Source organism: Aptenodytes patagonicus, chromosome Z (genome assembly GCF_965638725.1).
Source record: "Aptenodytes patagonicus chromosome Z, bAptPat1.pri.cur, whole genome shotgun sequence".
NCBI lineage: Eukaryota > Metazoa > Chordata > Aves > Sphenisciformes > Spheniscidae > Aptenodytes > Aptenodytes patagonicus.
The window spans coordinates 10,527,914-10,555,299 of record NC_134982.1 but is presented as its reverse complement, the minus strand read 5'-3'; the positions used below and the strand labels follow the sequence as shown (position 1 = coordinate 10,555,299).

At 42.9% G+C, this 27,386-nt stretch overlaps 1 protein-coding gene across 1 annotated transcript; it reads left to right on the top strand.

Moving 5' to 3' along the window:
• The first annotated feature begins 349 nt into the window (after positions 1 to 349).
• DCAF12 (DDB1 and CUL4 associated factor 12) lies at positions 350 to 27,386 on the top strand. Its single transcript, XM_076361865.1, has 9 exons — positions 350 to 587; positions 1,402 to 1,656; positions 10,773 to 10,979; positions 12,251 to 12,311; positions 15,379 to 15,572; positions 16,670 to 16,735; positions 17,444 to 17,606; positions 21,577 to 21,761; positions 22,528 to 27,386. The coding sequence occupies exons 1-9, from the start codon at positions 504 to 506 to the stop codon at positions 22,684 to 22,686; spliced, it is 1,374 nt and encodes a 457-aa protein (XP_076217980.1). The 5' UTR covers positions 350 to 503; the 3' UTR covers positions 22,687 to 27,386.

The window sequence follows — 27,386 nt, the reverse complement described above, 5'->3', positions numbered from 1 at the left end:
CTCCCTCCCGGCATTGCCCGGCAAGCCTCGGTTCCTCAAAAGCAGATGGAGGAAGGAAGGGGCCAGCCCTCCCCGCTCCTGCGCCGAAACTGAGGGGGCCCGGGGCCGGGGCGGGGGGGGGAGCGCCAGCCCCGCCCCGCCGCCAGGGGGCGCCGCCCCGCCCCGAGGGGGCCCCGCTGCCTTGGCAACGGCGAAGGGGGTGGGCCCGCTCGCCGCCCTGCCTCCTCCGGTTGCTGGGAAACGAGGCCCCCGGGCGGGGCGGGGGAGCCGCCGCCGCAAAGGTGCGACGCCGCTGTCGTAAAAAAAAAAAAAAAAAAAAAATCCCGGGGAAAATGTCGTGAAGCGCGGTCGGCGGGGCCTGCGGCGGAGAGAGTGACCGGGCCCGGCTCCCCGCACTTATATGCCCCGTCCCCCGGCGGCTGTTTCCCCCTCCTGCTCCATGTGGGGCTCGGGCCGGGCTCTCGGCCTCTCCTCCTCCTCCTCTTCCTTCTCCTCCTTCTACTATGGCCCGGAAAACAGTTAGCAGGAAGCGGAAAGCGGCGGCGGCGGCCGCCGCCGCGGGCCCCGGGGGGCTCCAGGGGGAGCAGGTAGGCCGGGGGACGGGAACGGGTGTATGTCGGGAGGGGGGGGGGGGAGAAGCCTTCGTCCTCGGGGTGAACGTGCCGGTGTCCGGGCGGAGGGGTGACCCTGACCGGGGGTTGCTGTGTCCCGGTACCCGGTTGGGGCGGGGAAGGAGGGCGGCGGGGTCCCGGTGCCTGGGGAAGGTGCCCCGGGGGGGTGGGGAGGAGCAGTCCCGGCTCCGGTGGCGGGGGGTGTCCCGCTGCGATACAGCAGGCAGCTCCCCCCCCCCGCTCCCTGCCCCGGGGGCTCTCCCGGGTTCCTGCCGCCCCCCGCCCCGCCCGGCGGTGCCCCTGCCGGGTTCAGCCGTTCGGCCCGTAACCGCCGGCTCCCCGCCGCCCCCGGGCTGAGCGATGCTGCGGGGCCACCCCGGGCCGGGCCGGAGGAGGCCGACGAACGGCGCGGTCGGTATTGGGCGGCCCCCGCGGTGTCACCCCCGAACCGGCCGAGCTCACGGCGGAGGGCTGCCGGCGCCGCCCCCGTCCGTTTAAAGCGCTTCTCGGCTTGCTCTTGTTTCTATAAGCATCTGGCGTCTGAGCGGTGCCGAACCGGTGTGGACCGGTTTTGATACGATCGCAGTGTTACTTCTTTAGGAAATATTTGTGTTTAATTTTGTGTTGCTGAAGGCTGCGTCAGCATTTCCGAGTTAATCCTCGTGTGCGGTATTCCATGGGTAGTTTGGAAGACCTCAGTGTTTTTTGGGGAATGTCCTTGAATTTAGAAGGGTCGTGTCTTAAGTTTGTTCTAGCTGCCTTATCTGATTTCCGTGTTTATTTTCCACAGTATGGGTGGGATCACTCAGTTCACAAAAGGAAAAGGCTCCCCCCGGTGAAAAGGTCTCTGGTGTACTACCTGAAAGGCAGAGAGGTCAGGATGCAGAACGAGTCCAGCTATCACCGCTTGTTGCACGGATACGCAGCCCAGCAGCTTCCCAGCCTCCTGAAGGAGAGAGAATTTCACCTCGGAACCCTCAATAAAGTGTTTGCCTCCCAGTGGCTGAACCACCGACAAGTGGTGTGTGGGACAAAATGCAACACAGTAAGTGCCACCTCTCTGTTTCTCTTCCCTCTGTGAATTACGCCACCCCCGAATGATGCTTACTGTAATCGAAGTGTGTAGACTGCCAAGGGAAATATCAGGAAGTAATTGGGAGCAGAGTCAAAATTGTGCACAATTGATTTTGAATGAAGGTAATGCTTAACGATGACCCGTTCTCATCTGAAAATATGTTGCTGTGCAGATGGCTGCAAACCTGAACACGAGGCCTGTACCTCGCTGCAGCATCTGTCTAATCCGCACAGAGCGATCCACATCAGTTTGCGGGATGGAGAGCAGCAATGGGGTGGGATCTTTCTTTTTGTCCTGCAAACAGAAAGTTAGTGAATGCAAATGCCGCTAGCTTTGCTAAATGGTAGCTATCATGCCTGGCAGAAGTTGCTAGTAAGACTCTTTTTTTCATTATGCTCAGTCTCACACAGTTTGGTTTTACGCATGGTTCTGTGCTGCTGACTTTGAAAAGTTGCTACAAAACTAAAAACTGTGGTTAAACTCCAGATATTCGTCAGAGTAGCTACAATCGTTCCAAGCCTAAAAAATTAATTTCAGGTCTTCAGGACTATCTTTTGCTTGTTCACTTCGTGATTTTTTCACTGTAAATCTGTTTTCAGTGTTCAAATAACTTCCCTTGTTTATGTACCTTTGGATGCTTCAGCAAAAATTGAAACCTCTTCAGACTCTTCAAGTGATGCTTTGGATTTGAAACATTATAGGGGAATATTAAAATAATGTTCTATGTGATTAATAAATGTAGGAAAACATACTTCTTAGGTAATACTTTCTCTGCCGGAGTTAGTAGCCCAACTTCATTGGCTGAGGTTGCAATTTCGTGTATGAAGTTCTGATTGAATTAGTGCAAAAGCCCAAATTTGTTCTTTGCAAGTTGGTTAGTGCCATAGAAATGAATCGAGCCTTGTAAGGAATGTATAGATCAAACAGCTCTTAAACCTCAATGTATATCAGTTGGTGCGATTGTTTCTTTGCCTCAAGATTTTTTTTTGTGCAGAAGCCATGCTTAGTGATCTGACCTGCAAGGGACAGTGGTACTTTTTTTTTCATTTCAGATGTTCTGTTGTTATTCATAGTTACACAGCGGGAGGCTTTCATGCAGTAGCTCTTAAGAAGCAAGGCCTAGCTGTATAAACAAAACAGTCTTTTAACAGGAATAGGCCTGAAATAGAATCTCTCTGCCTTCTTTCTCCACATGTGTTCATCACCTCGGCCAGTCAGCAGCCAGCACTGTTCATGACACACAGCTTACAGGAGACAAACTCCTGCTGAAACACAAGCTCTCAAAAAATCTTGCTTACTCTAGCAAGATGACTGCGTGTTTTATAGAGCTGCAGCAGTTTTGCTGTGTTCTGTAACTTCTGTAGTTCAAGCGCTGCTGCAGCGAAGATAAATGGGCAAGTGCATTGTTAACGCAACCTTGCAGAAAATTGTTTGGGACCAAACAATCGCAGAACTGAAGAGGGATTCAACCATATTGTTTTCCCCACTGCATACGCTGCAACGAAGTGTATGCTTCCACAGCTAGACTTAATGTTACAGAGGGACCTCATCTTTTATTAGGCAAAATACAACGATTACAAAAGAAGTCACTTCAGCATTGTGAAAGATTGTATATGAATTATGAATACTGTAATAGCTTTAGCTTGGTTGCTTTGTGTTCACACTTGAACAAGTAGAGCGTTAAACTCTACACTCTAATTGAGATTTTCTCTCCCAGCTCCTGAGTAAGCGACTTAATAAAGAAGAATTCCTTTGCCAATTCTCATATGTTGAAGTTGTGGCATTTAAGTTGGGAGTAAATCTAAAACAACTTGGTTGACTTTAATGGTGTTGCTGCATTGGAGTTGCATGTAATTAAAGTTAATGCAACAGAAAAATATGAACCATAGCAGTTATTTTAATCCAAGCTCAAATGTGGCACTGAGAGCTTTTAGTATTTAATTTATAAATTGCCCTTGGCTAGGCTGTGCCAGAAGGATTCACTATTTTTAATAACAAAACAAAAATACACTCCTGTCATAGAGGAGTAAGTTTGGTTTTAGGCACTTGATAGTCCTAGTCACTATAAACACTGAAGAGAACATGGAGCTCTTTGTCAATTGCTTATTTTTAATGAGGATTATAGCTTGTTTAATTATTTGGCGTGATTTTTTATCCTTAGAAATAGTCCTGGGTATGACTGTGTATATGAAGTAACTTTACTGTTCTCCAGTGGATCCTGGTGCTCACGGTTGGCCAGCTGTAAATCAAATATTTGGGTTTCTTAAAGGTGCATGCTTTTTCTGATAGATTTAGAATTATGGAATCTGTACAAGCATTCGAGTGTCTAAAAATTCAAACACAATCACCTGGGCTTTTCTGGGGCAGGATTCATGTTTGCAAGAATCTCCTAGATCTTGTATGCAGTGGGCTTCTTAAGGTTTTTCTAATTCAAATGAGTGAGCAGGCAAACCTCTGGGAGGTGCAGACGTTTAGGGTGTGTCACCACGGCATCTAAATTACCAAGGGCTGATATGGTGAAGTCTCAGAAGATGATGCTGTCTGTAATCAGTGTCTTCTGTTCAAGCTTCTTAGAGAAACTTTGAGACTTATGTAGGAGGCAAGCGTACGGCAAATGAAAACACTGAACATGAGATTGCTGTAGGTTTTTTTTTTTTACTATTTCAGGAAATTATGAAGAGTAAAGCAGCTTCTAAAAAGAAGTTCCAATAATAATTTTGCAGCTTCTTTGGTTCCCTTAGTTCTGTGTATGTGTTCAGGACATAATTCTTTTGCTAATTGTGAAGGATGAAAAAATCCAAGAGCTGTAAATCATTCCCTAAATACAAGCAGCTTATTAGTTTCCAGTTGGTTGAGAATATAATTGCCTGGAATCTAATACTTTTGTTTGCTCTTTTTTTTTTTTTTTTTTCCCCCAGGCAGGCCTGATAGATGTATTTGTGTTTGAAAACTTCCTTACCGAATGCTCTCCTCTGTTTTCTCAGGTGGCTTTTCCAAGGCATGAATGGGTTGCTTTCTGAATGCTAGCTGATACCTTTTCTCTCTTTGGTGGATGCGTATGCTGCCTTGGATGCCCTGCTGTAAATCACCAGCTCTTGTTTCTTCTTAGAGACTTCTAATTTGTTCAATAGATCCCATGTCTGTTCTGTGCATCTCATACAATTATAACCTAGCCTTGCAGTCCTGGGGTTGTAGTGGTGAGAATACAGTGCACAGTTACTCTTCCATCCATGAATATGGACTTTGTGTGGGGAAAATGATTTCCACTTGCTTTGCAAGTTAACGTTATCTTCTGGCTTTGCACATGTAATGAAGAATCAAGAAGACTGCTGGTTTCTGATCCCAGGGAGGGAATGAGAAGTCATGCTCCCGCAGTTTGTAACTCTGCTCAAAGTCCACTGAACAGTGACTGAAACTCAGTGTAAATAGGACTCTGGTGCCTATAACTGACACTTCCATTCACATTCTTTTCAGTGGCTTGTGAGTAAATAGCCAGGTGTTGTTTCTGGTCTCAAGGGTATTTGGATTTCTGTCAACTGCATGTGATACCCATGTCTGTCTTCAAAGTCTGGTAGTTTCCGTGCCAGGTATGGTGTGGGTGGTAGAGATGCCCTTTAGCAGGCGAAGTCTCTCACTTCTCCATCCTTTGCCATCTGTCAACATGTGTTAACTGTCTGTCAACCTCCTGGAATTAAACACGGAGGGCAAGACACAAATAAAAACTGACAAATGTGATTTTGGCAGTGAACAAACTCAGTGACGTCAAGGTGCATGCCCATTAGCTAGTACTGCTTCAAGAGTTTCATAGCAAGGTAGAGTGCCTGATTGCGTGGTCTTGTCTCTGGGAATGTGAATTCAGAGTCAGTCAACTTGTTGGCTGCTTTTACCACTGCTCACTTCTCAGATGGTCACTATGTTCTGGATTGTTTCTCTTTGGACCCTTTCAAGGAGGATGTGTAAGGCCATTACCCACTTGTGTCGCCTGTACTGCACAACCTGTGAGTAGGTTTTGTGCTAAGATAAGTGTGTGTTCTGATCTCCCCTGGAAAGGAAACATACCGTTTGATAGCTTAGTCTTTAAAGACTACACATTTCTTTGGGACTTGGCATATATTAGTAAATCTGTATTGCCATAGAATGGAAGAACCTTATGCCAGGCGTTTTATGAACATAAAAAAGAGGGATGTTTACAATCTGATTAAAAGGCAAGACTGAGAACTAGGGAGAATCAAACAGTGCTACTCAGTGTGACCAGCAATGCTATTGGTGTAATGATACTGTAAGCATTGTCTTGCTTTTGTTGTTTTGTTAGTAAAAAACAAATTTGAAGGAGAACAATGATGTCATTTTCCAGCTTGGCTGAGGGTGAAATTTTTGTGACCAGCTTCAGCTGGTCTGGAGTTGTGCTGTTGCAGAATGGGATGTTCCCACCTGTTCATTCTTGCTGGCACTGATGCGCGCGTGGCGGGGGAGTCAGCTGGATCAGCTTGCTGCTTTGTGTTCAGGTGGGTTTTCTTGTAGGGTTAGTTTTCACTGCAGGCAGAGATATGATCCAGCTGACCTCACAGCCTACCTGAGCACTAGCTGCTGTCACGAGGGTGGTGAGACTGTTTGGGTGGGTGAGGAAGAAGCTTGTGGATTCTCAAAAGATTGGCTTAAGCCAATTGTGAAACTTTGTCACGATTGATTCTCTCTTAGTGACCCTAACTTTAGCAAGGCAATGTGTTTATCTTGGTTTCTTTCAAATGTTAGTATGAATGACAGGAATGTGCCTGTGATTTCTGAGAGCAGTATGTGAAGAGCTGGGGCACAGAGCACATCATGAGCACTTCTTGTGTGAAGAATAAGCAGTCTTTCACGCATGTTTTTTGTGCCTTGTAAATCTATGTCCGTCCTGCTTGTGTCATAAAAACATGCTGTAGCTCAGGGTGTCACACTTTCTTTTTGTTACGATTTGTACTATCAACTAAAAGATAGGGCTGCCTGTTCATCTGCTGTTCTGTGTGCAGGGGCAGCAGCAGAGGACACGAGAGTCTATGTGCTGTCTTGAAATGGCATTTCACAGGCCTGTTTTTTTAATTTTGCTGTATAAAGTCAGTGCTTTTAGTTAAAGATGCATGGGAAGGGCACTTACATTTAATGAACTGGTAACTTTGGTTAGTTTTTTTTCTCCCCCCCTAAACTGTTGTCTCCGAAAGGCAGGTCAAAAAATGGAAGTAGACTTGACAGAAGAGCCTGGCAAACCATTCTGCTCTCAGTATTGTATATAAGAGGAGGATGGATTTTGCAGTTCAGACCCTGGTCCTCCGATACTCGATTCCCTTCCACAGTCTTTACTTTTGGCAAGTTGATTAATGAAGTTCCTTAGTCATGAAGTGGGGCAGTTTCCTGATTATCTTGATTGTAAGCAGTTTGAAAAGGGGACAGCCACATAGTAATTGTATTTGTCAAACGGTCATTTGCCAGAATGACTTCTCACCACTTCTGCAAACCAAAAAGAAAATAAGCATACAGCTAGTAATCTCATGGGGTGTGAAAAGTTGGGCCAGATCATAAAGATTCATGGCTATGACAACTGTAGTACCTACCTGTGCCTGTCTGCCTTGATCCTCAAGTGATAGCATTGTTACAAGCTGTACATCTGAATTGCTTTTAAAAAAGAAAAGAGGGAAGATGAATTTCTCTCTGTCATGTCATCCAGCCTGTTTCCATACTAGAACAAGGTTGTCCCGCGGAGAACACGATAGCTGAGTCTGCTCCGTTTCTCACAGATGAAGTGTCGTCCTTTGACTTCTGGCAGATGGCCAAAGCAATCCTGGCTTGGTAAATCTTGGATGTCAAGTTATTTGACACGCTAATGGCTGACATACATTCTACTAGCAGGAAGAACTGAATTATGTGCAAAGCTTAAAATCAAGGGACAAATATGCACAGCTCACTGTTTGGACGTTGGTGGGAGTTTACTTCATCCAGGAAAAGTTTTTGTGGCTGGTTTAATTTAGTTTCTGTATAATGAGTAGCTGGAAAAGAAGTTCTTATTCCTGCTTGAGATAAAGAAAAAAAAATGTATAGTTCATCTATCAGGACTTAGTCAAGACTCTCAGAGGCCAGGCAGCTTTGGAGTTATTTGCAGATGTACTTATTTATTTTATTTATAAAGTAGCGAAGGTACCAGTTTGCTTGGAAGAAGTAGGCCAATTTCTGTTTTTTCTTCGGGTTTATGTCATTGTATCCTGTGGTTTTGGCTGCACTTGTTTAAAAGCAGTCAGATATTTTGTACTTTATTTACTATAGTGTCTTTAAAACTCTTAAAACGGTATTCAAATTTTCTGCATTCTTAGTTGGGTGCCTATCTTGTTTCTTAACATTTCTCCCTTTTTGGCTTTAGAAGTGTCTAACAACTGTTTGGCTTCTCCTGGCTTCTGTTTGGTGGATTTACAGGGAAGATTTCTTGTCAGTCGTGCAGCTTGCAAATGTGAGCTTCTGGCTTCCTGGCCTGCCGCAGGTGATGCAAGAGTCCTAGCATACGCAGGCAGTGCTTGACTTATTTTATGCTAGGGTGGTGGTGGTTGCTTTTAAACTACACACAGTGTGCCAAGTTCCTTACCAAGCAAGGAGAGAAGTTACTGCTTAAAACTTTACAGCTGAAACTACAAAACCAGTCCCTTAACTGTGTGAAATTTCTTGCCCTAAGAGCAGCTGCTGTTCTGGCTATGGTAATACTAGGCAACTGGAAGAGAAAAGTGAGGAAATGACAAGGCAATTCAAGGGCTGGTGATGGATTAGAGTGGGGTACAAGCAGATGAAAGCACTGTGAGAAATATGTCCTATTGCTGCTTCTGAGAATATCTTAATTTGGAAACTTGTTAGAGGAAAATGATGTTGAGGTTGAAGATCCAGGGCAGAAGTGTGAGGGTCTGATGCTCCAGCGTTGTGTGTTTCAAAGTTCTTTATCTTTTCAGCCCAATTAATTTAGAGTTTAGCTAAAGGATTTTTGCATTAGAGTAAGTCTTTATTAACCTAGTATCAAACACGGATGTATGACAGTGGTGTCAGACTGGAGAATGTGAAGGGTTTTTAATTGCAGTCCTCATACCTGTTGAGATGCTCTTCAAAGTGTGAATCTCTTCCATCTGAAGCATGATTTTCCAGAGTCTGTGGACATCCTGAGGTGTGGATATGTTTTCCTAATTAGCACTTCTGATGCCAGCTTTAGGACCTGCAGATGACACTTGCAAGCCTTTATCTTAGGTACTTAACTGTTGATTTTGTTTGGGGTTTTTTTGCAGTAGCTGAAGGAGTACAGGGGAGGGAACTGGGCCTTTCTGCTGGAAGGAAATACTGAGGAGGAAGAGAGGGTATGCACTCACAGAGGAAGGACAAGGGAGGATGAGAGGAGAGGGAATTACTGGTCCTGATCCTACAGTGCAGGTGTTAATTTTCAGGGACGTGGTTAGGGCAGAGGGGCTGCTGTGTGCATCATTTTTTTTACCAGCTGTCTCAGGTGGTGAACTGCGTTGTAAGGCTTGGGAGAAGTGAGGAGTGCCTCCCTCCTACTCAGCTGCACTTCAGCTGTTGCCTGACCCCACACCTGCATGCGAAATAAAGAACTAAACATGAAAATTCGGTCCCTGTAGGAACAGTCATCTATTTGTGCAAGACTGCAGAGGAAGATCAGTTGCAGGTTGAAGGTGCATAATTCTAGACACAACACACAAATAGTGATGAATGTATTTCAGCTTTCTCTGTAGAATGAGTTTAACATACCATACTTCATCAGATTTTGATGTGACATTAATATTCTGCTAGTTCAGTACATCAAGAATAATAGATATGCTGCTAAATTTTCTTGGGTTTTTTTACGCTTGTTAAAGAACAGATCTACAGTCTGTGAGAGTTCACCAAAACCAACTTGTATTTATAACTTCTCTCTGAGAACCTCTAGACTTCTCTTCTGTCCTAGAAATGTCTGACAAAGGATTTCAGAACAATTTCCTTTTTTAAATTGCATTGAGTTTTCTTTTTGTTGTTGTTGTTTTCTCCATCTTCAGTTCACTTCTAGAGGCTTTGAGACAATTTTCTTTGGTTACAGAAGGAAGAAGCTTAAGGGGTGTGTGTATGTGTAATTTAATTATAATCCTGGGCTGTGATTCTACATAATTTTCGTTAGTGCCAAGTCAGCTTCAGGTCCTCCATTTCCTTGCTTCTCACTCATGTTCCCTCACAGGGCTTTGTCCCCTCCATTACACCTATTTGACTGTTCGTGCAGCTGCCCTCTGAACAACATCTGTGAAATGATCCAGCACAAGAGCCTCCCAAATGAAAGTGCACTTTGGCAAGCGATGTAAACCTTTGTTCTGATTTAGACTGTAACCCTATGGTCATATATGTTTGAACTGACGCAACTCTGGGTATAACGATGTCTGCTTGAAGAGTTGTAAGGTTGTATAACTGAGTTTTCTCTCAAGGGGACAGTGACATAGAGCTCCAACTTCTAGTCTTTTTGCGGAATGAGGTATGTAGCTATAGATATCTTTTTTAGATGTTTGCACTGGCAGTACTATATTTAGTTACTATTCCCTGTGTAACACCAGAAAATAAACTCCAATTATATGAATTTATAAAGTGTCAGTTTGCCAAAGCCGAAACTTCACGGTAAGTATCTTATCTGGGAGGCAGGAGACTTGTGCTAAGCCCCCTGGGGCTTACTGGCTGTTTGGAGATGAGTCTCTTTCTCAGTGTTGTACAGGGAAACTGGAAAAGAATATTGTTTTGTCACAGTATTGAACAGGGAAAAGAGTTTTAGATTCAAGGGTTTTGTTAAATGGGAAACCTCCCGTGACAAATTTCTCTCTTCTCTTTTCTATGGCTGTGAAAACCAAATGGGATGCTTGAAATAAAACCCACTGTAATTGAAGTTAGTTTAATTGTTTTAAGAAGGAATTTATGCATTTTTCAGCCATACTTGCAGCATTTGTGGATTCCAACTTGGGAAGAATGTCAGTTCAAAATAGGGAGGATGTTTGACCACCTTGTTTTTCTTATCTGTTCGATGATGACTTACATCTCCTGTTTTTTTTCCCCAGTTATTTGTAGTAGATGTCCAGACTGGTCAAATTACCAAGATTCCTATTCTGAAAGATCGTGAACCCGGCATGGTCAACCAGCAGGGATGTGGTATTCATGCCATTGAGCTCAACCCCTCGAGGACCCTTCTAGCCACAGGTGGAGACAACCCCAACAGTCTTGCAATTTACCGTCTGCCTACACTCGATCCTGTCTGTGTGGGAGATGTAAGTGGGAGTATTCGGGGAAAGTTAATTCTGTCACTTACAAGAATTACTACTTTGAAGCGCGTAAGGTCAGAGCAAGATTAAGATTTGGGAGTCCTGTAGTGGAGAGCGAATTTCTGAACGCTTGAAAACATTTCCAGTTAAGTTGTCTTTTTTGACAAGATGTCTTAAATATGAGTGAGTACACAAACATGTGAGACAATTCTCAGGCTTCTGAGTCAAATTTCTTCTTCCTCGCCCTCATTCAGGTCTCCTTCAGATTACTTTTAAGGACTGAAAATGTAACAAAATCCTAAATGTTAAAGTCTAATTGTGGTGATGACTTCTGAAACTAGTTTTAGTGAAAAAGCTCTTCTGAGAAATTGAAAAGTTGATAGAAGCTGTTTTGATTTTCCCCTTCTCCAGTGCAGCTTGCGTATGTATTATTCCAGAGGCAGAACTTGGCTTTGAGGATTAGTTCTAACCCAGTGGCTTATGGCAGTTTGATAGACTTTGGTACTGGTTATATTTCTGAAACATCATGAGGCCTTTTTAAAATAGCCAGTCTTAAAAAGACAAAAGGCTGAAATGAGTATAGTGGTGTCCTGTAAGCACTTCTCTCTCATTTCTCCTTTTTGACTCAGGACTTCACATAGACGTTAACTACAACAGCAGAGGTCAGGTCAGAGTTTCTGCAGTAGCAGATAACCAGCTTGCAGAAAGGCTCGACTCTGAAGATTTGTATGACTTGTTATTCATTGGTGTGCTGCTGTGACTTTGCAGCTTTTCAGACAGAACTAGAGCCTTATGTTCTGTTTTTTCCCCATAGGTTTCTCACCTGCTAAAGAAAAGATTCTTGAAGTAATAGTCTTGAAAAATTAATCTGTAGGTCATACATTGTAAACATAAGGTTTTGGGTACTTTTTATAGTAGGGATGTGCACTTGAGGAAATAAAAGTATGTAGCTACTTTACAGAAGTGAAGAGCGCTGCTTTCAAAATGGAAAAAATCTAAGTCCTTAGAATTGAGATCAATTTGTCCTTGGTCAGAGACCTGTTTTTCCATCATCTAATTGCTCTCTATTAATGATACACTACAAAATTAAAAAAAAGTTAAAGTTACTGTTAGGTACTTAAATTGCTCCAGCTTGATACTGGAATCTTATCTGTATGTTTTTGATGTAGGTCTGTCCTCTGAGTTCGTACTAAAAATCAAAGTGAAGAATACTTGTCTGCTTTGAGACTACTCTAGGGTATAATGCACAGAAAAAAATCTGTCTCTTTTTCTTTTAGGATGGACATAAGGATTGGATATTTTCAATTGCGTGGATCAGTGATACTATGGCTGTTTCTGGTAAAGTGGATTTTTTCTCTCTTCTTTTTTTTGCCTTTCCAGAATTTTATACTGATGCACAGCACTTTATAGGTCTTAGGGAAGCACCTTGATCAGGGCATTTGAAACCACTTGGAACTACCGTGGCTATTTAAACCTTCCTTGGTCTTAGTACAGTGCTTCACTTAGTTTTATTTGTAGGGCCCTGGTCTAGATTTGGTTTTTCTAGTATTGGAGGGAATACTACTGCCTTTCCAGTAGCTGTTGCCGTGAGAGAATCTCTGAACATCCCTAAAATGAATTACAGGGAAGGATTCCACACAAGAAGAATAATTTCAAGAGGGGTGTTGTTTATCACTTAATAAGTTTGGAATATAGCAGAGCAATATTGGTTTCCTGAAATCCTGTGAAAGACTAATTAATGAAAACTCAGTTTGTTTTGTATGTATATGTGTGTGTATGTATGTACATGCACATATGCTATGGCAGTTAATACAGAAGGCTGTAATAGAAAAGGTCAGTTACTGACTTTTTAGTAACTAGTTGGACAATCAGTGTAACTTCATAAAGTATTACTTAGGTGAAGGCAGCAATACTAATATGCTGTTGCATTAATTTAGTAGTTTACTGTCTGTGCTGACAGGGTGTAGTATTCTTTACAGGGAGGTGCCAAACTGCAGGTGACAGAATATCGTAACAGTCTCATAAAAATCAAATACTTGAATTGTTAGTTCAGTGAGATTTTTTCTTTTTTTTCTTTTCTTCCCCCCCCCCCCCCCCAAACCAAAAAGCTAATCCTGGAATTTGATTTTGAATTTAATGTAAAACTTCATCTTTGCAAGTCTCCAACCCAAATATCTTCATTAAAAAAACGTTGTCAGCTAGTAAGCTCAGAGAGAACAGCAGAGGTGATTACAGATATCCAAGGGAAAGATAAGGACCCAGTGGTACAGAGGCACAGCATGTGAGGTTGAACTGTGTTGCTCTCGATGTTTTCTGCGTGCTCAAGGGTGGAGGTGTGAGTAGAAGACTGCCATGTCCTCTCTTGTATGAAACTTACAGCAGGATGCAGGTTCTAGTCTTCAGACCTGAGACACCAGGGAAAACTTGTTGAAAGCAATTAGCAAGTCTGATTGCTAAACTGAGTTCTTCAGAACTTCGCTGGTGATCCTAATCAGGAGAAAACAAAGACGACTAACTTCTGACGTTGTTTTTGATTTACAACTGTATCTGAAAGTTGGGAGCAGAAATATTTGAACTCCAAATGTTGAGGATATAGCAAATATCTTTATCTCAATTGAGAAACTAAATGCAAATTTTTTGTGACTTTCTTGGGACAGATTAAATGCCACAGGAAGAAAAAAGGGCATTTGGTCCCATGGCAGATCACACCGATCATGTAGCCTGAGGTTCGAGATTCAGCAGTGTATTTTCTCACTGCCGTCAAAACTGTTGAAAGAGTACAAAGAGGACCAGGGGCTTGATTATTCTTCTTGCTTGTGTTAACTTCAGCAAGAAGAAGGCAGGGCTCTGCTTGTAAATTCTTCAGCAGTGTATTTCAGTAGTCCATAAGCATAAAATTAAACTCTGGACTAAGCAGCCATAGCTGAGGGAGAGCGCATCAGTCCACTCAGTTGTGCTGGCTGGATGAAAAGATTTCCATGGCAAAAGCTTTGGATGGGATGAATAATTCCCAGGATGGCATGAGCCTAGGGTAACAAACGATACTGTCCTTGGCTTCAAGGCCAACCAGTTGAACAACATACGTTGAACTTTTTCCCCTGCTAGGGCTATTAAAAGGGACAGCTTCCTCCTAAAGTATGTCAAGATGTTTAGAAATTCTACTGCTGAGTATTCAGCCTCCATAACAAACAAGATTAGGTGCCATTAAAAGCCATCAGCATGTAAATTGACTGGCAGGATGTAGTGTCATGTGCTCTCTGCTGCTATGCAGTGCCATTAGGAAGCTCCTTTTGTGTTTGGTTGTAGTAGGTGATAGTGACAAATGACTGAATCCCTCTGTGAGGGGGCGAAGCCATCTCTGCTGTGCTGGACCACCTGCATTGCAACAAGATGTTTTGCTTAAGTGTCTTTGCAGCTTATTCCCTATGATGTACCAAAGCCTATCAATTTAACAGTCTGATGTAGATAGTTTTTTCTGGCATCTTCAAGACATGAAATACTTCTTATGCATTCCCTGGGAGAGAAGGAGGGATGTGTTTTTCACATTGTGTAGGGAAGAGATTGAGGTACATGTCAAATCTGTCTGAGCTGACTTAGATGGAAGTGAGTTGCCTGAACACTGGAAGGGATGGGTATAGGGCCTTGGATTAAGCCTGTGTTGATCTACGAACCACAGACATTCAGCTTTCTTCATCCAGTATTGTTACTCTTGTTAATTCATATTTTGGATTAATATCTTCAAATTCAGTAGAAAAATAAAACCAGTTCTTGCTTGTTCAGCCTGAGTTCTTGTGTTACATTCTTTAAGCAAAAGGTTGCATGGGTTTAAGAAAAATAATTTAAAAAATAGATTTGATACAAATTGTGGTTTGAAATAGTTGTTTCTGTTCAGTTCACAAATGTGTGTGTACATGTCCATAAGCATACTGGCAGAAATCAAATGAACCCAAATTGGTGTAAACTCAACTGAGTTATCTTGGAGGTTTTTATATTGGCTTAACAGACTGTCAATCTCAGCCTTGGTAAGCCAGGCTGAATGTGTAGGCTATTCAGTTGCTTCTGAGTTTATTCTGCATGTGACTCTAATGGTGATTGTTGTACAGATTTGTGGTTTTTGATGCATCCTAATCAGTTGAAAACAGATGAGGTGATATAGCTGCTTGGAAACCGTGTAGACAAACCGTTTGACAATGAGTTCACAATGTTACGAACTTTATAGCTCAGTAAACTCAGCAAAATCATAGTTTTGTTAATAATAATTAATATATAGGCACCAACAGTGTGTTCAATTAGATTAACTTAATAGTATCCTTTCTTTCTTTCAGACCCTATTGTTTATTGCAGTTCCTTTTTTAAGAAGGGGAATTATGTGTATGTAAAATGTTGTTATGGACTGTTTATTCAGGTTCCCGGGATGGTTCGATGGGTCTCTGGGAAGTCACAGAGGATGTGTTGTCCAAAAGCGATGCCAGGCATAATCTCTCTCAAGTTCCTGTCTATGCCCACATAACACACAGGGCTCTGAAGGATATCCCCAAGGAGAACACCAATCCTGACAACTGCAAAGTCCGAGCATTGGCTTTCAACAATAAGAACAAGGTCAGTAAGATAAGCAAGACAGTTGAGAAGTCCTAAAACTGTCCGTACGTATTAGAAAAAGAAAAAAGTAATCTAAATTAGAAATACCAGAGAAGCAGCCTAATATTTTTTCTCCTGATCCTTTTGCATCCTTCTTATATGAGATGGTCGCCTTCATCTGCTATGTCTGCTTCTGCCCCAAGTGAATGGAGAAGTCCAGTAGAAAAAAAAAAATGTATGTTTTCAGAAGGAACAATTTTGTGGGTTTGATTTTTATACTTGCACCCTACGGAACAGGGGAATGTTTACAAGAAGCAGATAAAGCACCAAAACACCTCTTGCAGCTTGAATCCCATTCTTGAGTGCTCTTGCTGCTTTTCTTCCCCTTTCATGAAGACCTGCTGACATTCAGGCAGTTCCTGTTCTGATGGAACAGTCGTTACTGGATTGCTCAGCAAGTGAGGTAACTGACACACAGGGCAGGCACCAGTGCTTGCTTCGGTGTTATTTTGTTGGCGTTTGACAAACAGTAAATGTTAACCTCCCCCGCGCCGATCTCTTGTTATTACTAGTGGGAGTAGCAATTCATCCTCCACTATTTTTCTTTCTGCCCTCAAAGAACAGAGGTGGTCTGAAGCGAAGGTGGGTGTGCTTTCAGAAGCACGGTGCTCCTGTGGGCTTTATTTTTCACTAGAGCTGTTAATTACTCCTCTGTGATGGAGACTTCAAATAGCTTTTTCAGTAGAGCAGTGCCTGGAAAGAAGTGTTTGCTTCAGGGTCAGAATCAGTGTGGGAGCTGCTGAAGAGAATTGCCAACTCTAGCTTGTGCTGTCTAATAATTCATTATTTGATTGTCTAACAAGATCTCTACTTTTGAAAGTTACTTTTGAAAGTTATTTTTCGTTATTTACTGTTTTATTAATTCTTATTCTACCTGACATCTTTGTGCTGTATTGCATTCTATCAAGATCAGTATAAAATGAAAATTTATCTTGATAAGCATGTACAGGATTATGGATGAGTTCAGTCTGGAGTATGCAGCCTGCCTAGTAGAGAGAGTGAATTTGTAAGGACATGTATAATACAGAAACTAACTCTCTTACTTTTTTTTTTTATAGGAGTTGGGAGCTGTGTCTCTAGATGGGTATTTTCATCTTTGGAAAGCAGAGCACACGCTATCGAAGGTGCTTTTCTGTTTGTTGGTGTAAAATTTCAAAAATTGTCTGGCAGTTAAGGCTGTTCACTCTTCTTCATCTCCTTCAAATGCTTGAAGAAAGAGCAGCAGTGTTTGTAAAACACTTAAAAGCTTTATGTAAAATGAAATGTCCTAAAAATCAGAACTTGAGGAGAGGAGCTCCCCACACCCCTTATTTTGGAGGGTGGGAAGTGCTCTTAACTTTCTGCCAGTTCTGGGTGAGCTGAAGTGAACAGTTCCATAGAGTATGATGGATACTTGATCAGCAGTGTTCATAAAGGAAGTGCACTTGTTGAAGTATAATTGCAGATCAAACGCAGACGTATCTATGCTAGTGTATGACATAAGCTTTTTCATCTGAGAGCTGATGTCTGTGTACACCTGCTGAAGAAATAACAGCAGCTTAGAAAGATGTAAAACAATTTGACAAAATGTTTGTTGTTCTTTGCATAATACTTGGCTTCAGCCTTTCTAAATCTCAGTTTGGTTCAGATAAGGCTTGCCATCTCCTTCAGGGTTTTTTCTCTGCATCAGGTTGTTGCTTTTCTCTTGAAGTTCTATTTTTGTGGTGAACTTACTTTTTAGCTGCATTTTATTTTTTTCACCGCAACTTCCTTGAACAGAGTTTACAGAATTGTTCTGTTAACATCTTGCTCTTTTCTCATAATGGGTTGATTTTTATTTCTTCTGTTTCCAGTTACTTTCCACAAAGTTGCCATACTGCAGGGAGAACGTGTGTTTGGCTTATGGTCAGGAGTGGTCAGTGTATGCAGTAGGATCACAGGCACATGTCTCCTTTCTGGATCCCAGGCAGCCTTCTCACAATGTTAAATCCGTCTGTTCCAAAGAACGAGGCAGTGGTAAGAAACTTGTCAAAGGGTGCTTCAAAAGGTTTGCTTGCAGAAGTAGCTATTAAGACTGCAGTAAGATAAGCTTTTAGTAAATAGGAAGCAGTTTTCATGTGATAGACCAAATCATTAATAGTCTATGTAGGTTTTGCTTTTATGACCGTATTCCTTGAGCAACCAATAAACCAAACTTAAAAGCAACTCTGAAATCTAATGATAGACAACATTAGTGCTTTTATGATCAACTAAATTGTACACTGTCCAAATATTACTAAACTTTTAAAAGTGTGCATTTTACTTCTACTTATTTTTTATTGCGTCTTATTCTGTTTTACTTCATCTCAAAGCAAATCCAGTCTTTGTACTGCTATTAATACTGTCGATTCTTGCATTTTTCTCTGGGAATGGGGAAAAAAGGCATGTTGTCTGCTCTGTGCTATCATATTGGGAGTCTGTGCTGTGAGTGAATGCTTGCTTTGTAATTTTAAAGCCATGAATGAGACTCTTAGTTTTCGATGTGTATTTATTTGCTTTAAATATACAAAAGCTCACTCTTTAAAAAAAAAAAAAAGGCAGATTTGAGTGCTGTTTTCCTTTTCTGATGTGGATGCAGTATGTCCAGTTGAACCTTACACCAGGGCCAAGCATGAGGGCTTGCAGGGTGCATGGTCCCATAAGGTTCTTCCCATGCCCTTTATTTTCAAGCATGAGAAGGCACTGTGCTGTGATGCCCATTTTAAACCATATTAATCCCAGACTAATAAGTTTCAGTCCTTATTTAGCTTGGCTCTAGGCATCATCTCTAAATTGGGCAAGTTATCAAAAGAGAATGCATGTAGACAAGGATTAGGAAAGTTTTATTTATGTGGTTACTGGAGTTTGAATGGTGCTGTCTAGATAAATGTCAAGGTCTGCTTCTTTCAGATACAGGAGAAGCTTCTATAATATGAGAAAAGGTGCTTCACCAGCTCATGCTGTCACCTGAACATCTTACCAGCAACAGCCCTTGTCCTGACGCGCAGTCAGTGAGGGCTCTGTGGAGGTCTTTGACACTGTCACCCTTCAGTAGCATAGGGAAGAAATACCAAGACACTGGAGTGTGGTGCCCAGTGGTGGCTGGTGGCTGAAAGCTTCTGCCTTGAGTATGTGATCATCCCTGGTTGGGGGGATGATCTATGTGTAGGTAGTATCTCTGGGGCATTTCCAGTTCACGTCTGGAGAAAGCCTTTGTTCAGTGTTGTCTTCTGTTCTGCATAGTAGGCGGATCTTTCTTTTTTGGCATGGTGGTGGAGGCACTTAGGTAATATTAATTGCCAAGATACTGAGTGTTTCAACTTTCTGTTGATCTCTCTGGGACTTGGAGCGGTGCGGCACCTCTGGAAAGTAGGCTGTTTATTGATTTGCAGGCTAAAATCTGGGTTGACTTTTAAGTGCTTTGAAGTGTTACCCGAATGTGCTTTCAGCTTCCAAATGCACCTGCTGAACGTGATAAGTCTACATTAACTTCAGATCATTAGTGTTGCATACAAAAGCAGGTCAGAGAAAGGTCGTTGCTTAGAAAGACTGGGACTGGGGCTGGGTTTTATCCAGTGTAACCCTGCCTGCTCTACATGAGAAGGTAGCTAATGCTTTTTAGTGCATCTTCTAAGTGTTGCTTTTCTTAGCAGCCGTACAGGGAAGTTCGGGCCCTGAACTCTACTTCTTGATCTGCAAGAGCAATTGCTTTCTGCTCAGCTGGCATGCAGTGCTATGTCGTGTGCCCCTGTCTTTATATCCTGAAGGCAGCAATGTTAACGTAGTGGACAGAGCTTGTGGAGCATGGGCTCTCTGTCTGCTCCTTGTGTAGGACATGCTACTGTGTCTTCATTTCCTTCTGGGATATGCAGAGCCTCTGTGCCTCTCAGGAGTGAGATGCAATTTGCTGACCCAAATAGTTCAGGTCCACAGGTGGTAGAGTGCTGGGTATGTTGGAGAGCTTACTGTGATCAGTTCTAGGCACAGGTTGTGGTTTTAGTTTGATGGGAATCATTAATCTGAGGTACGTCAGCCCCTTAGGACCCAATTTGAAGTGCTGTCCTTGAAAGCCTGTTCTAAACATCCTCTTAGTAGTGGGTACATCATGGATTCCTTCAGTTAGTTTTTTTTTTTAATTAGAGAAAGCCACAGTCGTTCTGCATTTTACAGCTTTTTATTAATAAATTGCATTGGAAAGTGTATGCCATCTGCTTTCATACTCCATCACTTGTTTCTGTTAGGTAAGTGTTCTGCTGAGTTTCTTGTCAAGAGCACTTTTGGAGCAAAAATAAGAGGAGGTCCCCTCTTGTGCCTTTCTCCTCTTACCCAAGTGACTGCTCTTGCTGATTGCAGAGGGCTTAAAGCTTTCTGCAGGTATTTGCCAGAGCCAGGCCCTTGTAATGGGCGGCAAGGGGAGACGTCTCCAACTTGCTCAGATGCATTTGTAGTTCTCTGAATTAAAGTGGAGATTCTTATATGAATCTGGTAAATCTAATTCAGCAGGTGAGACTTGTACAGTGGTTTCTCACCTATTGAGCTTGCAGCCAAGAATTCACCTCACATCTGGAGAATGACGATGTGGCCTTGCCTGTTCTAAGTGTGTGTCACAGATGCTGGTGGCTGTGTATGTAGCATCAGGTTGTGGAGGCGGAAGGATGAGGATGTGTTTCTAGTTAGGACTCTGTACAAAGGGGAAGGGGAAACTCCCTGGCTACATCCACACCTCTCGGATCTCTGCTGTCACGTGTCCTGCTGGGTGTATTCCAGTATGTTACAAGTTTTGTGACGTTCAGTCCCACGTGGTACGGTGACAGCAGTTGGCATGTGGATGTAGCTGGCATAACTTGCTTCTTTTCCGCTCCTCTTTGAATGCTTGTTTAGGCTGTAGTTCAGTGGTACTTTAAAAAGGGCTTAAAAGGCCCCGGAGTTTATAACCTGACATCATGTTGTGCAGGTAGGAAAAGCACAGATGGGGTGGGGTTTAATCTGTGTAGAAGAGTTGTTTGGGGTAGAGCTTACACAAAACAAACCTTTTGCACAATAAATAGAGATGAGATGACAGGACATTTTGCAAATTCTTACATACAGAATCTCCCCAAGACTGTTTCCAAGGGATCCTTGTTTAGCTGAGGCTTCAGATTTAGATTTTTGCAAAAACAAAATGTACTCCTTTTACTCAATCTAATGGCATAACTGAATTGTGCTAGAATGTTTTGTTTGGACTGGAAACTTGCTGTAGCTTCCCACATGCTGGTGTAACATGGTGTCACTTACATTGTAGGATTCCTAGTCTGCTTTCATTGCTGGGTAAAGTGCTAAAAGTGCCAGCTACAAAGAGTAAGGTGTGCTTGCATGAGAATATTTGAATGGACATACCTCCAAAATTATTTAAGAGCCTGATCTATCTTAGCAGCAGAGCAACTAGTGATTATTATGGTTATATTTGCTTACAGCTAGCCTGTTGGTCAGCAAAATGCACTTGGTGGCAGCTGGGACAGTAATTTTTCTCACATGGTCACTTATTGCAGCTTGGCAGGTAGCTAGATAGGGTGTGAGCTCATGGAGGAAACCAATGTGACGTTCTTTCCTCTGCTGCCATGTACTTGCTCATGGTGTGTTCACTTAGAGGCTCGTGGCAGACAGAACAAAGCTGTTCTTGATCCTAAATGGCTTATGATCTTTGCTTATCTGGCAGAGCTGGGGCCTGCTGAGAGTGAAGCTTCTTACTGTGCACCATCAGTGTAGCTGATGGCCTCAGAGAAGTAGTGTATGTAATTGAAGCTGCTGTTTCAGTAGCGTCAATGGGATTTATCTGCACTGCTCCATAGCAGTGGAAAAACTTATGTGTTGTGGAAAATACTAGTAGGTAATTCCTCTTAAAGAAAATACTAGACATCAAGCAGCAGCGGTGCAGAGCCAAAGCGTCCATCTTCCTTACTGCGTTGTATGTCCCTTCTCTGTTTGACAGGTATTCGATCGGTGAGCTTCTACGAGCACATCATCACTGTGGGAACGGGGCAAGGTTCCTTATTGTTTTATGATATCAGAGCCCAGAGGTTCCTGGATGAAAAGCCCCCACGTGCCTGCTATGGACAGAAGCAGAAATTAGGAGGAAGTGAAATTTTGAAGTTGACTACTGGGAAAGGCTGGCTGGTGAGTAGCTCGTAGCTGTAGGCGACCCTTCACACAGGAGTGCCGTAGGGCTCGAACCGGTTCTTTTTGTAGTAATGGGAGCTATTGTATGAAATACGTCCCGGTAAAACAGTGATCATGTAACCAATAACTGTAATCATGAAAAGCAAGAAGTACTGCAGAATTGCTTTCTACAAAAGCTTTATGAAAGAGTATTGAATGGTTGGTTGCTTGAGTGTAGGGCATACTGACTACTTCTATGTACTGATTCATAAAGCAACTAGATTTTATATCTTTATATTTTCGAATGTAATCTAACTTCCAGTTTTCAGAATCTTGAACACAAAGTACATGGTCTTCCTTCAAAAACATGCTACTCTAATGTGGTACTCAAAGTAAGAGAGATTTATTTTAATTGTGTGCAATTTCAGAAACTGTGGCTTCCTGAGGTAATGCCGTGGCAGACACTTGAGTTCAATTTCCTGTATGTTGTTATAAAGCAGTTAATGGCTTTGTCTAACTTCTCTACATTATCTTTTGTATCATTGTGATGTAGCTTTAAAAACTAATGAAACTTGGTATCTTCCCCCCCCCCGATGTTTGGCCCAAATGTCCTCAGAAAAAGCTTCAGGACAACTCTGGTATCTTCAAGTTCATCTGTCTGACGCTTCAGGGAGTATTAACAGAAAAGGTCCCTTTTTAGGCTCTGGAAGCTACCTTCTGCTTTTGTGCAACAAGGTTTTGGGTTTGTTTGGCAACAATAACAGTCTGAACTTTCCTTTAACAGAATCATGATGAAACGTGGAGGAATTATTTTTCTGACATAAATTTCTTCCCAAATGCTGTTTACACCCACTGCTACGACTCGTCTGGAACGAAACTCTTTGTGGCAGGAGGCCCCCTTCCATCAGGACTTCATGGGAATTACGCTGGTCTCTGGAGCTAATGATAACTCTTTATAAATGCTGATCTGTACACAGATTTCCACTTTTCTTTTTCTTTTTTTAACAACAGAATTGTGTGATGCCATTGATTTCTGATTTAAATGCAAGTTATTTTTTGGCAGAGTTTTCTGTTGGTCTCCAACAGTTTTGTACATCTTTTTGAACCAGTTTTTTGCTTTAACCTCCTTGATCCTTTATATGAAGGGTTTTTGAAATCCCTGTTTATTGTATTTACTCCAAATGACTCTTCCCCCACATTTAGGCTATCTTGGCCATTGTGCCCCCTCCCCTACTTTGCTGTGAGGTAGGATTCCTTTCTTATAGAGTGGTTGCTCCTGGGCTTTCTGTGAAAGTCTAGGGGCTGCGTGTGTGCAGGTACTTTGTGTCAGTTACATTACCTGGAGTGAGGACTACTTGTAATTAAAAAATATTAAAAATATTTATAAGAGATAAGCTACTACTTTATCTGCAGAGCCTGGTCCTGGCCTGGGTTGATCTTATTTTTTAAAAGTACAAGTCTAATGACACTGTTTATACGTAGAGGAATATGTTAATTTTAAGCTGTACTCATTGGAGCCCAGGGACGGATTCCCCAGGGTTATTGCCCATCGAGCCCAAACTGCAGATGTGCAGGAGTTCTCAAAAGTGCATTTGTATTTGAATTGTAATTTTCAGCAGTGCCAGGAGCAAAAATTGATCTTCTGTTCCTTCTCTGCCTGTCCCAGGTGTCAGCTTCCACAACTGGAGTTTGCGTAGGCTGTTATTGCAGGGTGACATTACACTGAGGGCCTGCAGAGGTGCTGAGAGGAAATGGGGGCTAGGGACATGAGTGTTCTTGTCATTCAAAATGAACTAAATCTATCCATTTTCTAGATGAGCCAAGGTTCCTGAGTATGCTGCTGCGGCAGCTCATGGGCTCTTCATAAACTGCCTGAAACCCAGGACTTTTTTTGTCCCAGGTCGTGGAAACTTTTCTGTTTTAGCTGTTCTGGTTGATCATCTCCTCTAATAAGCCAATTGAATGAATAAACTCTTTTTTTCCTCCAAGGTTAAAGAGTGCATCTCGGACTTAACTAATGCAAGCTAGAAGCTTTCAACATAGCAAGATAACTTGCTGTTAGCTCACATTGCACTAGCATCTGCTGTCATCCTGCTTGCTATAGGAGAGGCTCAGTCTTTCCCCAAATCCCCTGCTGCCTTCTGCATTCAGACTCCCTTGAACTTCATGTGGGACTGGGTGGGGAGAATAGGTCCAATGCCCTTCAGGTCCAGCTGTGAAGCCTGTGCATTCCAGGGTGATGGTCTTACCTAATACTCAGCTAAAACGCAGGACTCCAGGGTGCTCCTCCTCAACTTTTGGCAGGCACCAAACTCGGCTTGTTACTGACACCTCTGTCCTCAGCTGGGATGAATGCCTTGCCCCTGCCCCTGTCACTGGTGGAGCAGAGTGTGCCTGTACCTCACTGCTCTGGTGCCAAATGGGCAGTTGGTTGAAGCTGAGAAGAAACACAAGGCTGGGACATGCTCTGTTCTCCTGTCTCTGCTGGAGATCACAGCCACCACTGCAAAGTAGCTCTAGTCCCTTACGCAGTTCCTGCCAGGCTGCCTAAAGCTAGTCTGCATGCGTCCTTGCGGTCCCTCTCATCTTTGTATTCAGTATCCTCAGCTGTGATGCCAAGCTGTGAGCCTTAGGCTTAATTTCCATTAGGTAGTGGAGACTTGGATGGAAATCTTGCAAGGAATGCAGTTCCCTCCCATCCGGGTGGAAATCCTGGGAAGAGAAGAGCTCTCCCAGATGTGTACCTGTCCCAGAAGTATAATTGACTCGCACTGAGCACTGACACGGGTGCTTCACGAACAGATCTTCTTGCAGCGTTTCATAATTCTACTTTCCTTCTGGGTTGGTTGCTTAAACGGAATCAGTTCACGGCACGGCATGTGTGGCTATTCAGGCTTTTCTCTGAAAAGGGGCAAATTGTATACCATGGGGTAGCGAAGGAGCTCTCAAATTTTATTTAGAGTTGTTCATTGTTTTTTAAAGATGTCATAATGGTGCCTGTGTTGTATGTTGCCATCACAGAACTGCTTTGGTTATTTTAGGGGTTTTGAAAAGTGGAAGTATACAGAGAAAAACAAGCCTTGGTGAAGTATGGCAGGATGTGCATTTCTAGGATTACTCCTCCAGCTACTGTGTAAGATCACTCTGTCATAGGGAACACGTTCTGCTTAGGTTTTTTTTATTTGGGCTTGGTTTGAGGTGCTGCTTTTTTTTTTTTAAAGAAACTGGACACTTGAGTCTACTTGAGTGTCCCTCAATTCTGCTGAAACAACAGTTACTAGTTAGGCACTTAGTGTTACCGGTGCTAAAGAAAAACTCCTGGTCTGGAAATCCTAGCCCTCATGTTGATCTGTTAATTGAAGCATATTCCAGGTCTGGGTGAGGGGACAAAAAGGGTATTTGTATGGACTGAGCTTCAGCCTCCAAACAGAGAGGCTGATCTTTCTGCAGGCTCAGCAGAGTCTCTAGGCTACTGAAGAGGCACCCCTGGAAAGTGTCCCTCTCTGCTGATTCTGATCTCCCTGAGTACCTCAATGTGTGGTCCTAAAGCCCGGCAGTGTGAGTGCCCTTTTCCTCCTTTTGTTTTTGCATAGGAAGCTTTGGACAATTTTCAGAAGAATCTGGACAATGATGTAAAATTCCTCAAGTCTCACATGCTTCTGTGTATTCTGCTTTCAGGGTGCTTTCTTGCAAAGATAACTTCTCATGAGGAGGGAGCCATCCTTGTTGCTGTATGAAAATTGCCCCAAAAAACTGGAAACAAACTAGATAGTGCTGCAAGCATGCAAACAAATTGGGCCAGAGAGAATTTAATTTCTAGCCTGTTTCAGTGGTTTTAAATGCTTGTAGTGATACAGATGTTAAGCTTCAGAATATTTTGTTGTTGGTCATATGTCGCATTTGGTCCAGTTAGTGTTAGAAATTGAGGCAGAGAGAGGTGATGATATGCCAACTGTCCAAAGATGAGAAGTAGGAGAAAAAGCCAGGTTTTCTTACTTGATTTGATTTTGTTGCCCTGTTGGGTTAGATATCGGAATAGAAATCCAGGATCACGGGGAGAAAAGCAGGGGTTTCCCATCGAAGTGCAGGAGTGGCTGTACAGCAGGGAATCTCTGGGCTCCGCGTGGAGGTGAGTTGGGTGCACCCCGTTGTCCAAATGGCAGATACACCCCCACGATGGATGGAATTCAGTCTGGTGACTGTGCTTCAGTAGCTTCTTGAACAGCTCACTGTGCTCTGCTGAGACCCAGCGGCATTTGCATTTTCAGACCGTCTTCTCTTTTCCAGTGTTTGTTAATGATTTCCCTCCCTTGCTCTTTCCTGCCCTCCTGAATGGTCTGTTTGGGGTTGCCGCCTCCACCCCAAATCATCCCAGTAGCAATACTGTACTTGCAGGGGTGACCTCTGTCGAGCAGAAATGGGCTTGCTGGCATTTTGTCAAGCCATGCTTGAGACCTTCAATTTGCTTTATTTTAAACTGGGTAGACCTTTGAGGCTGGCCCAGACTGTAGAACTGGGCAGTTGCCCTTGTACGTGTTTGACTCATGGGATTACACAGTAACGTTCTGTTCCTGGCGGGGACAGACTTTGGTTTATCTCACATTAGGCACTTGGAGGAGAGAAAAGAACTTTAATCATAACAGACCTTCAGACTTTTCTTCCTGCTACTGACTTTTCAGTCGTGTGGGATCGTTTGTGCTGCTGGTGAGTGTAGGAAGCGGTTAATTTTACCACTCAGCTCTTTTCAGTAGACTACCATGTTAATTTGGGTATCTTGGGTATTACATTTTCAGTATTCATAATAACAGGTAATCAAACTAGTGACTTACAAGCTGGGTATTACCAAACCCATAATTAAGTACTGGATAACAACCCCTTGGTAACAATTGGGTGTTATGTGATGGAGATTCCTAAGGAAGCAGAAGCTACTTTGCAGTGTTGGCTTGAGCATAGCAATGAGGATGGTGCTCACCCTCTTTGCCAAACACCTTATTCCTGGTAATTCCTCCAGCTTTCTCCCTTGTACAGTCAAGTCAGCCAGGGAGAATTGCTAGTGGTCTCCTCGGGTGCTTTCTGGGATTGCTGTAAAGAAGTGAGTCCACTTGTTTGGTTCCCTCATCAGTGCTGCTGGTGTTAGTCCAAGGTGAGTACATTACCAAAGAATAGTTAATAGGTGTTTGTTCCTAGTCTCAGTTGTTCATTTTCCACATAGAACCATTTTTAAGGTTCATTGTAAGAGTGCCCTGTGATCTTACTGGACTTAGTCTGTCCACAGAGGTTACATTCACATTGTGGGTGACTCTTGTGACTCCCTTAATGAGGGGGACTCCTGAACTTCATTATGGGGATATATTTGCTGCCTCCATTTCAAGTCTTTGGCAGCTTTTTGTATCTTAAGGATTAAGATACTTATGTATCAGTTATTCTTCTCCAGAATTCCATCCTCTTCCTTCACCTGAGCACTTGCTTTGTATATAGCTTGCAGCTGCAGAGTTAACAGATTAAAGTTACGATCCAGCTATGTGGAGTGGTGGTTTGGTGTCTTAATTTCTACCCCTCAGCTGAGAGGTACTTACTGACCTTGTGAACTAATGTCCCTCACCCGGTGCAGATGTGAAATAAAGCAGGCTTGCTTAGAGCCTT

Excerpts from the sequence above, each read along its gene's own strand:
- DCAF12 (XM_076361865.1), top strand. The coding sequence starts at position 504 with ATGGCCCGGAAAACAGTTAGCAGGAAGCGGAAAGCGGCGGCGGCGGCC. Across the intron at positions 15,573-16,669 it reads CTTTCAACAATAAGAACAAG|GAGTTGGGAGCTGTGTCTCT; the intron begins GTCAGTAAGATA and ends TTTTTTTTATAG. Across the intron at positions 21,762-22,527 it reads CTACTGGGAAAGGCTGGCTG|AATCATGATGAAACGTGGAG; the intron begins GTGAGTAGCTCG and ends TTCCTTTAACAG.